We start from the raw sequence: 14,249 nt of genomic DNA on the forward strand, positions 1-14,249 counted from the left end.
CGTGAGGAACTGCTACCTCCCTATTTTGGCTGGATCTCAGATTGACAAGGTTCAGACGTACTTACAGGGGGTGGAGTGATTCTCCTGAAATCTGAAACCATGTTTTCTGTGCGTGATTGGTTTCCAAACCATACAGAGTGAGTCTTCGGATCAGACTAAAGAAACTTCTCGATTTCTTCTAGGACAGTGGGGGGAGAAGACGTTGTGTAGTGTGAGTAGAGGGTTGAGTTCAATGAGACCCATCATTGGTTTATCACTGGATTATCACCTTCAAAGAGGCTGGCTTGTCCCCACCATCTTTGCTGGGAGAGTAATTTCTTACATGTTCACAAGAAGTTTGGGAAGCTACACGTGCTTCAGTGGAAAGGCCTCCTGTGTGTTTTTCCTCGGGAGGGATACTTTCCAAATAAGTGAAGAATTCTGTGGCTATCTCTTCATTGTTACTCTTTCAGGGTGAGATGCAGCTCACATCTGTCAAATGTTACCCAAGCTTTGACTCCCCTTCTTGACTAGTTACCATAATAACCCCAGAGTTGTGGGTGGGTCCTGCCTGTTGCTTGACTTGAACCAAGGCTGTAACGGAGGTCTCTGGGGTCCAAGCATTCTCAGCCGTTAACAGGCAAGTCAGAAGGAGCTCAGTAAAGGGGTCCTATGAGAAGCCCCCCTTGGCCTCTCTGTACTTATTTAATCCGTAACACATGTTGACTAGATCCAAAATTATGTCATTGCCTCATAACTTTTTGAGGTTCCAAATTCCGAGGCCCTTGGGAGAGGAGCAGTTGTTATTATAAGGTCAGGACTTAGGACCGGCAACTGAAGCCATCCAAGGTCTCCTCTCTGTGTTGTTTCCATTGCTTTCGGGCAGCCACGGAGCGATCTGGCTGCTCTCAGACTGACGGCCGAGGCAGCGCTGCCATGTGGAAACGAGGTAAACAATTAGGTTTTGTTCCCTAGGAGAATACATCGATGAGCATGGCCACTGCCAGATCTGTGACGCCTCGTGTGCCAAGTGCTGGGGGCCCACTCAGGAAGACTGCACTGGCTGCCCTGTCACAAGGTGAGTGGCCTTTCAGTACCTCCTGTGGTTGGGAGCTCATGGGTGGCAGGTTGGAGAGAGGAGGCGTTTACGACCTTAAAGACACCCCCTTGGGCCTGCAGGAAAAAGAACCAAACACCTTTCCATGACACAAAAACTCCCCACGGTCTGGCCACAGCGCACCTCTGTAACATCTTCTCTCCATGATGCCCAGTACCCCCTGCCAGAACCAGCTCCCTGGACACTAGAGAGGCTTTCATCCATGAAGACGACGGTGCCTTTGACAACTACAACCCCTTCTGCACACCCATTATCTCCATCTGCTGATCAAATATCTACTCATTTTTCTAGAGTCAGTTCAAGGGTGAATTATTCTACAAAGGTATTTTGACCTCTTCGCAGAATTAACCTTCTCCTCTTTATGTTTTCCTGTGCTCTGTATACACTTCTATAAGAGCACCGGTGACATTTTAAAACATTAAGTTACAAATCTCGGTATCTCTATAGATGGGCTGTATTTCCATAAGTCCCTTGAAATACCTTTGTATCTCCATCACCTATCACAGTGCAAGGAAAATAGTAGGCACTCGATAAATGTTTGGTAGCTGAATGGATGAGGAAATAACAAGTATTGGAATGGGACGAGGAATGGGACGATGTCCATGTTTGGACATCTTTGAACTAAGGGAACTTACTAGCATTCATTTACTAAGGCAGCTACCATTGTCCAGGATATACTGCAGGAGTCATGACTGTCTGAGGCTCATCAAAAGTGAGAAAAAAACTCTACGACCATAACTAGCCATTTAAAAAACTGAAACCCACTGGTACACGAAAGGAGATATAGCTCCACGGCCATTGGGGTAGTCTAACTGTCTTAAGCAGCCCATGATTTAGCTCTTGGAGAAAGAAAAGCGTGTGCGTGGATCTTGAATTAAGGTGTCCTCTCAAGGAAATCTTGTTTCCCAGGAAGAATATTTCACTCATCTCCCTGAGCACTCCATTTTGCTCATGTCTCTTCCTTGAGGAAAATAACTTGCAAATATGTGCAAGAAAGGGCATCATGTCTTGGCAATGAACTACCTCTTGTTCACCTGACTCTTGTTCACCTGCATTTTCCTAGAACAAAGATGAAGAGAAAAAAAAAAAAAAAACACAACTATTTTGAAAGATGATGGTGTTGACTTATTTGGGCAGCAACGTATTTTTCTCAAGTCTTTTCCAAAGCGTTTCCCTGAGTGGAATCAGATCCATTCAAGATGGTCTGGAGCACCTGCTCTATGTCCAGCTCTGAGTTAGGTGCAAGGTCGACGAATACTTACAGGTAGCTCAGGTAAAGAGCTCGGGAAGGCAGTTTCCAGTGGGCACAGGACACAGCAGGACAGAGAATGACAAAAAATGGATCTGACGCAAGCGTTAGGGGTAAGAAGACAAAGAGAATAATCAGGACAGTGGGTTTGTCGGAGTTTCTTCCTCGCCTTAAGCTTTGGGATTGCTCTAGTCCTGGTAGAGAAAAGATCATCCCTAAAGGAGTTTTTATCTCGGAGAGGAGTGTTAATATTTAAATATGGGTTTGCTTCAAAATAATATGGGAGGGAAGCAAATTGATGGGAATATAAATATTGGCCATGTACTGAAATTGCGAGGTGAATACGGGGGGAAGGGTACTGTTACGTCTTGTATGTATACTTATTTTAAGTATGTTTACATTTTCCCTTGACACATTTTTAAAAAATAATGTAATCCTGAAGTTCAAATAACTTCCAACTTTAGGAAATCAAACTTTAGGAAGCCCTCTCTTCATATTCTAGTTCTCTTTACATTTCCAGAAACTCTTGGGTTTAGCATCTTAGAGACCACTGAAAATTTGCAAGAAGCGAGTGCCCCCTTCGGCACTTGCAACAACATGCTTTCCCTTGCAAGGCCATGATCTTGATGGCCCAAGCTGGTTGGCCAACCCAGAACCGAAGGAGTTATAGACCCGATGAACTCATTAAAAGCATTAAAAGTTACTTCTGTTCTGACCCACCCTCAAATGTTTTGTTTGACCTGTTTCACTGCATTCAGGGGTAAAGAAAGACTTTTTTGGCCAGATTTCATTGCTTTAACATTAAAGAACCAAGAAATTATACTAAGGGCCCTTGTGATAGCTTATTTAGGCCGAACCAATAACCAGCAGAGAGGATCAGCTAACCCTGACGTTCCAGCTCTTCTGTTCCAATTCCATCACACGCACACGCGCGTGCACACACACATGACACACACACTTGGATGTCTAGAAAATTTAGTGCCAATATTGAGAACATTACCTCTGCCCAACTCTCTAGCACTCGGTTTTGCCAAGTCCTTCCTTTCCATAAGCGCTGTTCACTGCTCTGAAATGGCTCGCTGCTTACGAAAAGGCTAAGAACATGTGTGACTTGGGAGAAGAAATGCCTCCCCTGCAGAGATTAGCTTGCCTGACTCTCTCAGAAATCCACAGATTGGATGACTGGCTGTCCTAGAGATGGCTTGAGTTGGCTTTAAAGGAAATTGTCATCAGCCCCATGGAGCCCAGAGCGGGGTATCTATTCTCCTCCATTAGGGAAGATTTGTTGCTGTCAGTGAAAAAATCTGTGCCGCTTAAAATGGTACTTTTCTCAAGCTCCTTAGCAATTTTCCTTGACGAGGATGGGGGATGGAGGGGATGATGTAATTCAGTGCCTTTACCTAAGCATGACGGTTTTCCTTCTCTTTTTAGATCTCTAAAAAGAATCACGTTCTTATATTAAAACAACAACAACAACAAACTGTGTATATCGCCTGTGCTTTCCTTAGGGTCGATACGAAAGCAGGTATTTCAAAGCACAATTATGTGCTTGGCATTTCCTTAAAATCAAGTACTCAAGTCAGAAATGCAGCCTCCTCCATACATAAACACAGAAGTATTACACCATCGGCTTCGCTCTCCAGCCCACCACCCCCACGTTCTGGATGCTTCTAAATGGTTCCCATCATGGAGAGTATTAGATCACCTCTCCCAAGAGAAATGAAGAGAAATGATTTCCCCCTAAACAAATCCATCATCTTTCTATAAAAGACAAAGATGATGATATACTTTTCATCCCTTTTTCAACTAAGTTTAGCGGGGGGGGGGGGGGGGGGGGGAAGAATCCTCACAAATAAATGTCCCCATTCTCTCTTCCAGCAGAGCATCTAGCAGCTTCCTTGTTTAAAAACCTCAGAAAGCTCTTACGCAGTTTTTCTTAAAGGGAGGTTTTTTTTGGGTTTTTTTTTTTTTTTTTTTTTTTTTAGATAGTCCCATCCAAATTATCCCTTGAAAAATCTTCTAGCCCAGAAACCAGAGCCAGGGTGGGGCTGGGATATTCCCAGTTCGCATTAGTGCCGTCAACTAAAGTCTGGGCTGGGAGCACAGCCTTCTCATTATACACCATGGTGCAGGGCATCTGTTTTGCCACGGACGAACAGATGTGCATACGTGTCTGTTTAGGGCGGGGACTCCAGGCTCTGCAGTGGCCAAAAGGATGGCTCACTCCAGTAGCGCGGGGGATGGTGACCAAGAACCTGAAAGGCGGAGAACGCAAGAACCAGGTGGCTTTCCCATTGTTCCCAACACATGCAAATGACACGGGCTTTCAGGGCGACACATTGGAAGGTTGCAAGCAACACGCTAGCTCAGGTCGCCTTGCTCCTACTCCAACTTCCTCCCAACCCGGGACTGAAATGCCCATTTCCAGTTCAGGGCTGCCTCTAGCTATGGAAATGGTGGGATTCAGCCAAGCCAGGGCACCCCGGGCCTACACCTGACCTTCCATGATACATCCAGCTTGGGTGGAAGGAGGTGGTAGAGAGAGAAAGAAGCCTTACCTTTGCTGACAGGCCCTCCACGCTCTCAGGCCTGGATGCCAACGTCATACCCTCGGGGGAAACAGGCGCGTTACAGGCTCAGTTCACCTCACAAGGGATACAGTAACGACTACCGGAAGGAAGCTCTAACGGACCCAATTGGGCACCGCCGGTGTTACTTACGAATCACTTAACAGATTCCATAGTACTCCATTCTCTCTCATTCTTCTGCTGAAGGGAGAACAGTGGCTCTCAAAATGTCTCCCTAGACCAGCATGAGCACCACCCAGGAATTGAAAAACCACAAATTCTCAGCTCCCTCCCCCAAAGACGACTGAATTAGAAACTCTGGGGGTGGAGCCCTACAGCTCCCTCCATCTATCCATATTACCTACCTGACTCTAGCACTTGGGGAACATTTTGTATCTGAAAGAGCCAAATTCTTGGCTACCACTTACTTAACCACATTTGCTCTTGGAATTACTTTGCAAAGGAAGAAAAGAAGCAAAACTATGAAAATACTGTGATACGGATTGTATGTGCATAAAGTCAAAAGGTTTTATAAGCCCACACGCTATCCTATCTGGGGGGTCCTTGTAGGTGTTTGCAAACAAAATTTAAAAAAAAAAATGGTACTTGATACCTCAAGAAGTGCTTGCAAAAATGACACTCAAAATCAGTTCATTGATCACTTGCCATGTGCATAGGCCAAGTTGATAAGTAGCATGTAAGCTACAGGACAGTGTTTCGTGCTACCCTTTGAGAGCCCTTGATGTTGACATCTCCCTTGTAAAGTGTGGGCATGCTGTTAACTAAAGGAATAATATTTTCTCCAAGGCCTCTGGATCCAGAGGCCTATTTAATGTCTTGAAAGTTTAAAGACCTCCATCTGATTGTTGACTATGTTTGGCCGGGCCCCACAATATGGGTTTAATCCCTGCAGGCACTGGTTAGCTTGTTTGGAACCAGAATCACGGTTGCATCCCGAGCCAGTTTCTGGCATGCCTGCTGTTGGGTCCAAACCTTGGGCCAAGGATGGGTACATGACTAATATTCCACATGTTCTAAGATGATCAGTCCCAGGCATTCGCCCTTGTTTCTGGAACGATGAAACCAAGTCTGTGCAGTGAAACGTGAACACCACATGTCCTAACACTTACAGCCATTCCAGAAAGTCACCCTTACAAACTCTGAAATCTGCTCTTTCTCTAGGATTCTTGACAATGGCCACTGCGTTTTCAAATGTCCCTCAGGGAAATTTGAATTTCAGAACCAATGCCATTTGTGCCATTACACCTGCCAAGAATGCCAAGGAAATGAGCCTTCCAACTGCACTTCCTGTGGAGTAGGTGAGGAAATCTAGCTCTTCTCTTCTTCCTTTCTTCAAACCTGTCCTCCCACTGGCCATAATTTGGTTTGACTCAGAAGCCTCATCTCCGGGGACAAGGGGTTATTAGGCGGCCGTTCACTGGAGAGTGTGCATGACCTTGAAGCTTCTGCTTCTTGTCAGGAAACGAGTTCACATTGTTGTAGACGCAGACTCACTGCCCCTAAGGAGATGAGAGAGAAGCTAAGAGGTGTCTTTCTGGAGAAGGGGAAAGAAAGGTCATGCAGACATGATGTTAGACATGAGACAGTGAAGCTAAGATTTCCTGAGGTCAAAGTGAGAAGCTAGGATGTTAAGGAAGATGGACTCAGTCTTTAAGAGAAATATTGAAATAGACGCTGTGTTAGGGTCTCTTCAGCCCTGAGCTATGCCATTTAGAAGTTGTCAGAGCCCTACTGCAGAAACAAAGGAATGGTTTCAACACAAAAATAGAACTTTTTGTGTCCCACCTTAAAAAGTCTAAGTCTCTGCTGTCACTGGATTATACTCCGTGATCTCAAAGGTCCTCTGCAGTTTGACCCTTGACTCCCCTCATACGCCTGCCCCCAACGTTGACCTCACATGAGTCAGCTTCGTATTTTATTTGACTCCCATGATACTTTTAACATTTAAGCCGTATTTAAGAATTGGTAAATTTCAGGGGCACCTGGATGGTTCAGTCAGTTAAGCGTCTGACTTTTGGCTTCTGCTCAGGTCATGATCTCACAGTTCGCGTGTTCAAGCCCCGCGTAGGGCTCTGCGCTGCCAGTGTGGGGCCTGCTTGCGATTCTCTATCCCTCCCTCTCTGCCCCTCCCACTCCTTCTCTCTCTCAAAATAAATAAACTTTTTTTAAATATTGAAAACTTTCAAAGAACAACCCGGGCTTTCGTTCTTGCTTCTGTTTTTGTTTTGTCCCGGTGAAAAAAGAATGATTCATCTTTATTCTTGCTTGTGATAAGGCCAAGAAAAATGAAGAACGAATCGCGAGCAGCATGCATTTGCAGGAAAATGGGGGACAACGCATTTCTTGGTGCAAGTTAATTTTTTTTTTTTTTTTGCGTTTCTTACGTAAACAAAATGGACCTATGTCAAATTTTCTCGTGAGGCTGCTCCTTCTGTGTCCTTCCTCATCTCGAAGAGGGTGATAAAGGGTTTCTACTTTTAAGGTTATTATGAAAATGAAATGAGATTAAATGAGATAAAATACCAAATCGCTTAAAACCAGGCTGACCACATGAAAAATACTCAGTAAATATTAACTACTACCCTCACTGCTACTGTTACCACTCATTATTTGCACCTACTTCCTCCTGTGGGCATGTGAATTTCTCTAGATGCAAAACTGCTTCCCTGGAGATGTTCCCCACTCGCTGTCTGCCTGGCCTCTGTTTACTTTTTAGGTCTCCGTGTCAACTTCATTCCCTCCATGAGGGCTGCCCCAATCTCCTGTCTCGGTTGGGACCGCTCCATACGTGCATCCTGAGAGCCTCCACTTAACCCCTTTACAGGTGTCCTCAAACTTGATATCTGTCTTGTCTGTAAAGCTCTATGTCCTATAAGAGCAGCGGACAGTGTCTAACTGAGCACCAGCTCGAGTGCGAGGAGAGCATTCGGCAGGTGGAAGGCTCACAATATAACTGAATCAATGGTTCAGGAGAAAGAATGCCAGAACCAGCCACGAGGGGACCTACTTCCTGCTTGGTTACTGATGAACTAGAAGATATTAAACCAGTCTCTCCACCTCTTTAAGTCTCTCCTTATTTTTAAAAGAAAAAAAGAAGAAAAGAAAAGAAAAGAAAAGAAAGGAAAAGAAAAGAAAAGAAACGAAAGGAAAAGAAAAGAAAAAGAAAAAAAAGAGGAGAAGAGAAGAGAAAAGAAAAGAAAAGAAAAAAAAAAAAAAGAAAAGAAAAGGAGAGGGGACACATAGACAAGACGGCATCCAAAATCCCTTGCACACTTGAAACATACTAAATCTTCACGCATAGTACAAAATTAAGGTTTCACTTGAATACTGAACAAATGTCTGAAATGTTTGCAGCATCCCGTAATTACGCGGACCAGTCCACACATAAAACGCTTTGATGTCTCCTCTGCATTTTTTGTCTAAAAGTCGGTTTACTCCCCGTCTTCACAAAATTGCACCGTAACTCTCGCACGTACAGGTCGCTACACAGAGCTGCCGTGGAAAATGCACTAAATGACTGTATGACGCCTGCCCTCAAGGAGTGGACGCTCTAACAGAGGGGGTTGTGTTTAGGTATTGTACAACGAGAATATATCAAAGACCAAACGAAGGAAGGCATCCTACCACAAGTCAGAGAAGAAGCATCCCTTTCAGCTATGAGCCAGCAGAAAAGGCTTGCTGGAGAGGGTACTGTTGAGCAAGCTCTGATTAGCAGGGTTCTCTCCTCTTAAGAGCACGGTGTCCCTCATACTTGTATTAGCACAGCCAGCAGGTGAAACAGTGCTAACAACAAGGGATGATTGGACAGACGCAGTTCCGTATCGGCAGGCTTTAATAAAAGCCTGAAACCCTCTGACTAGGGAGTCCCATCTACACAGCGTTTCCCATCAGTCTGGAGAAATCTCACCTTTGCGCAATTGTAACGCTATTAAGAATTTAGGTCTGAATCCTTTTGGAGGTGCCAACCGCCAGCTCCGCTGTGTTGGTGAAGATTCACTCTAAGTTCTTTTCCAGATTTGTTCTCTACCAAACTGAACCAACGCAAAGCTAAAATCGACCCCCCACCCCCCACCCCAGCAGCTACAGTAAGAAACACGTTGAAGTGGACTTCACACGGTTTATTTTCAGGGTCCGTCGGCCTTTCTTTCATCCTTTCCCGCAATCCTTTTTCCCCCTCTTGCCTTCCGCCTTCAACCTTCCTTTCTTCCCGAAGACATGTGGTATCTTCACATTAGTCTATCTTCTCTCGTGACGAAATTGAGCCGTAAGAGATGCTCCGGAAATAGCGAATTGCTCTCACGTGTAAACGAAAGCCAATCGGAAGCTCTCGCAGAGTTTCTTGCACTTTATATCTTGTTTCATATGATCACATGAGGTGTAGCACCCAGCAAAAATATCCCCCCTTCTACTGTTAGAACCAGCTTCTCTTATATATCATCACAATAATTTAAATTCCGAGACTCTGGGCAAGTAGCCAACCATTTATGCATGGTATTTAGATCAATGGGATATCCAAATTATCAGCCAGAGCTAAATGCGCTGCCATACGACCCAGGCTATTAGAAATGTGAGCAAATCTCGGTGTAACCCTGGACCAAACCTGTGGGGAGAGCTGCCCAGGGTCCAGGCATCTATGTGAACTCCTTTACAGGGTCCATGTTCTTTAAATCCCAAGACCATCCAAGTCTGTTTTTTAAACTCAAGTTGTAATACCCAAAGTGGTTCAAATAATAAAGCCATGTCTGAACAATACAAATGGGATTGGAGAACATCGCTTCTGATATCTGAGCCCATCCTCGGATGGATTGCCGGATGGAAGAGGGAGGAGCTTCCCACTGTTCTCTTCATTTTTTAAAATATAATTTATTGTCAAAGTGGCTTCCATACAACACCCAGTGCTCATCCCAGCAAGTGTCCTCCTCAATGCCCATCACCCATTTTTCCTCTCCCCCCACCCCCCGTCCACCCTCAGTTTGTTCTCTGTATTTAAGAGTCTCGTGGTTTGCCTCCCTCTCTGTTTGTACCTAGTTTTTCCCCTTCCTTTCCCCCATGGACTTCTGTTAAGTTTCTCAGGATCCACATATGAGTGAAAACATACGGTATCTGTCTTTCTCTGACTGACTTATTTCACTCAGCATAATACTTTCCAGTTCCATCCACGTTGTGGCAAATGGCAGGATTTCATTCTTTCTCATTGCCAAGTAGTATTCCATCGTATATATAAACCACATCTTTTTTTATCCATTCATCAGTTGATGGACATTTAGGCTCTTTCCCTAACTGGGCTATTGTTGAAAGCGCTGCTATAAACACTGGGGTACAAGTGCCCCTACGCATCAGCACTCCTGTATCCCTTGGGTAAATTCCTAGGAGTGCTATTGCTGGGTCATAGGGTAGTTTTATTTTTAATTTTTTGAGGATCCTCCACACTCTTTTCCAGAGCAGCTGCAAAGTTTGCATTCCCACCAACAGTGCCAGAGGGTTCCCCTTTCTCCACATCCTCTCCGACACCTGTTGTCTCTTGTGTTGTTAATTTTAGTCATTCTGACAGGTGTGAGGTGGTATCTCATTGTAGTTTTGATTTGTATTTCCCTGATGGTGAGTGATGTTGAGCATCTTTTCATGTGTCTGTTGACCATCTGGATGTCTTCTTTGGAAAAGTGTTTATTCATGTCTTCTGTCCATTTCTTCACTGGATTATGTTTTTCGGGTGTGGAGTTTGGTAAGTTCTTTACAGATTTTGGATACTAACCCTTTATCTGATGTGTCATTTGCAAATATCTTTTTCCATTCCATCAGTTGCCTTTTAGTTTGATCGTTTCCTTTGCAGTGCAAAAGCTTTTTATCTTGATGGGGTCCCAATAGTTCATTTTTGCTTTGAATTCCCTTGCCTTTGGAGATGTGTCGAGTAAGAAATGGCTGTAGCTGAGGTCAAAGAGGTTGTTGCCTGTTTTCTCCTCTAGGGTTTTGATGGCTTCCTGTCTCACATTTAGGTCTTTCATTCAGTTTGAGTTTATTTTTGTGTCTGGTGTAAGAAAGTGGTCCAGTTTCATTCTTCTGCATGTTGCTGTCCAGTTCTCCCGGCACCATTTGCTAAAGAGACTATCTTTTTTCCATTGGATACTCTTTCCTGTTTTGTCGAAGATGAGTTGGCCATACATTTTTGGGTCCAATTCTGGGTTCTCTATTCTATTCCATTGGCCTATGTGTCTGCTTTTGTGCCAATACCATACTTTTCACTGTTCTCTTCAAATCTTCCTACCTATATCTGAGAAGTTTGGCCCTCCGAAAAACAGGATGTTTTCTGAATGAATCTTGGTGGACATGGGGTTTGCTAGGGTTTCATAATGTGTCTGAGAAGAACATGGCTTGGAAGGTTGACCCTTTTGTGGTCTCAAGATTCCATGTTCCACCAGATAGGGGGTTTGTGCTCCGTTCTGACGTGTAGCTGTAGAATCACCAAATGCACATCATATCCTCCCAAGCATCCTCCTTCCCTTAAAGGATAACGTTCCCCCCACTCAAAGTTGTAGAGGGCAGCAATATATGCACACACACTTATTATAATGATTTTTTTGTTAACTGTGAGTTTATAATTGGTTTGAATTTTCTATTCCCTCCCAAACCAAATTCCCATCGTCTTATACTAGACGTACGGTTATTTTTTCCATGTAGACTCCAATGTTGTCAGAAGCTCAGGACTTTGAAAAAATCCATTCAAGGAACCAAAAAGCTGTGCTTGGTCTAGCGCTTTAATACACTGTCTTCATAGGAGTTGGTAACTCTGCAAAAATTCAGACTTTAGACAGTTAACACAAGCGTGTGATTTTGACAACAGAATTCAGACTCTTTCTAAAAGACTGCCCTCTTCCAAAAATGGTTCTATCGGTAAGCATTTGTTTATTGTCACAGGATCTCTATAGCTCCCAAGTCTGACAGCTTCCACAGATACCAAAAGGAGCCCTTGGGAAGATGAAACACACTATGACTCATAGTTATCCACGGACTGTGGTTTCTGCTTTCGCAGTGACATCCCAGGGAATAGTCCCTATTGGCTCAAATACACAAAATGTTGAAAAATTATTCCCCACAATGAAAACTTTTCTACTATAAGTATATAGATATTGTACTTTTCACTAAATGAATTCTTATATACTCCTGGTCCCCGAGGAGCCAAAATACTCAGTTACATCATTAAAAAAAAAAAAAAAAAATCTTAGGTTATATTAGCTTCATGGTTAATTTCGTACATTTTTCTTCTTTTTCTTGCCCCTCCATCTGTTCAGATAAGCATGGCCAGGAGCGCTTCCTGTATCAGGGGGAGTGTTGGGAGAGCTGCCCAGCAGGCTACTACCCTGCTGAGGGGCACACCTGCCTGCCCTGCCCTGACAACTGTGAGCTTTGCCACAACGCACACATCTGTATACGATGCGCGGGAGGCTACCTCCTAGTGCCCACCAACCATACCTGCCAGAAGTTGGCGTGTGGACAAGGTAAGTCTGCTCCGAGCCACTGTCTTGCACCAGGATGTAGCATGAGGAGCTACACCCTGGACGTCCCAGAGATCTGCATTGTGTTCCAGGTTTCAATGTTGGCACCCGGGATGACTTTATGTGACTATATGTGCAGTGGGGACGGTGACGACTGCTCCTCTCTCTCCCTCCGCACACCTTTCTCTGGGTTCCCCAAGACCCATCCCGGAGACACAGGAATGCAACTAATCACAGAGAAACTGATCTTGAATTGAGAGTTCGTGGGCACGATATAATGGAGAGAAAATCAGATAAGAACCTAAAAGTCCTGACAATGTTCTCCTTCCCAATTACTAGGTATGGGACCCTGTGCGAAATCAGTCTAATTTTTCTATGCCTTGTTTTCTTCATGTATGAAAGGGTGAGCATTGCACCACGATGGTTCCTGTGAGAAGCCAATGAAAATAAGCCTATCTAAAGCTACTTGAAAATATTCAGTGTTCTATGAATCGTATGTGTTACTGCTATTGCCCAATCCCTTATCGTACATGGGAAGACAGAAATTAGAAAACAGGACCTGTAGTGTTTTTTCTTTTTTTTCCCTTTCCATTAAGAATGCTACAGACTTTCTCTGCTCTATGTAAGAATTTTGCCTGGTCTAATGCTGCAAAGAGTTCCAAGATGTTTGTAGAATAAATAAGACACTCATTCCTTTTCTGCTTGTGTTTACTAATGTAGTATAGGCTTTAAAACTTAAAAAAAAAAAAAAAAAGGATTTAGAAAGGCAGATTTAAAAAGACAAAGTATGGGGGTGCCTGGGTGGCTCAGTCAGTTGAGCCCTCAACTTTGGCTCAGGTCATGATCTCACAGTTCGTGAGTTCAGGCCCGACATCGGGCTCACTGCTGTCAGCGCGTAGCCCACTTCAGATCCTCTGTCCCCCTATCCCCGCCCCTTCCCCATTTGTGCTCTCTCAAAAATAAATAAATCATTTAAAAAAAAATAAATACTTCTATTCATGGCCAACGAACACATTAAAAGATGTTCATTCAGCATCACTAATTTTTAGGGAAACACAAATCAAAGCCACGATGAGATATCACCTCACACCTGTTAGAATGGCTATTATCAAAAAGACAAGAAATAACAAGTGTTGGAGAAAATGTAGAGAAATGGGAACTCTCATACACTGTTGGTAGGAATGTAAATTGACATAGTCACTGTGGAAAACATATGCATATTCCTCAAAAAATTAAAAATAAAACTACCATTTGATCCCACTACTCCACTACTGGGTTTTTACCTGAAAAAAATATGAAAACACTAATTTGAAAAGACATACGCCTCTCTATGTCGATCACAGCATTATTTACAATAGCCAAGAAACTGAAACAAGCTAAATGTTCATCAAGGGATGAATGCATAAAGTTGACCCATTTTTTAAAAGAATGAAATCTTGCCATTTACAATACGGATGGACCATGAGAGTATTATGCTAAGTGGAATAACTCAGGAGAAAGACAGATACCACATGATTTCACTCATATGCAGAATCTAAGAAACAAAACAAACGAACTCAGGGATGCAGAGAACAGATTGGTTTTAACAGAGGGAAGGGGGCATGGGGTGGGAGAAGGGCTGAAGGGGACCAATTGTAGGGTGATGGATGGTAACTAGATTTTGGGGGATGATCATTTTGCAGTATATACAGAGAGCAAATTATAATGTATACTTGAAACACATAATTTTAAAAGTACGTTTAAAAAAGAATATTCAGAAAATAAAAATATGATCGTGGAAATTTTTTTGAAAAAAAAATTATAGGAAAATGAGAATGAAGAAGAGA

General features: G+C 43.5%; 1 protein-coding gene across 2 annotated transcripts in view; it reads left to right on the plus strand.

Moving 5' to 3' along the window:
• Positions 1-14,249, plus strand: part of PCSK5 (proprotein convertase subtilisin/kexin type 5) — a 447,663-nt gene that overhangs the window by 345,293 nt on the left and 88,121 nt on the right. For both annotated transcript variants that reach the window (XM_042911954.1, XM_042911956.1), the window contains exons 21-23: positions 955-1,057; positions 6,095-6,231; positions 12,220-12,426. In XM_042911954.1, the coding sequence (XP_042767888.1) occupies positions 955-1,057; positions 6,095-6,231; positions 12,220-12,426 (447 nt within the window). The remainder of the gene's footprint in view (positions 1-954; positions 1,058-6,094; positions 6,232-12,219; positions 12,427-14,249) is intronic.

Source organism: Panthera leo, chromosome D4 (assembly GCF_018350215.1).
Source record: "Panthera leo isolate Ple1 chromosome D4, P.leo_Ple1_pat1.1, whole genome shotgun sequence".
Classification (NCBI taxonomy): domain Eukaryota; kingdom Metazoa; phylum Chordata; class Mammalia; order Carnivora; family Felidae; genus Panthera; species Panthera leo.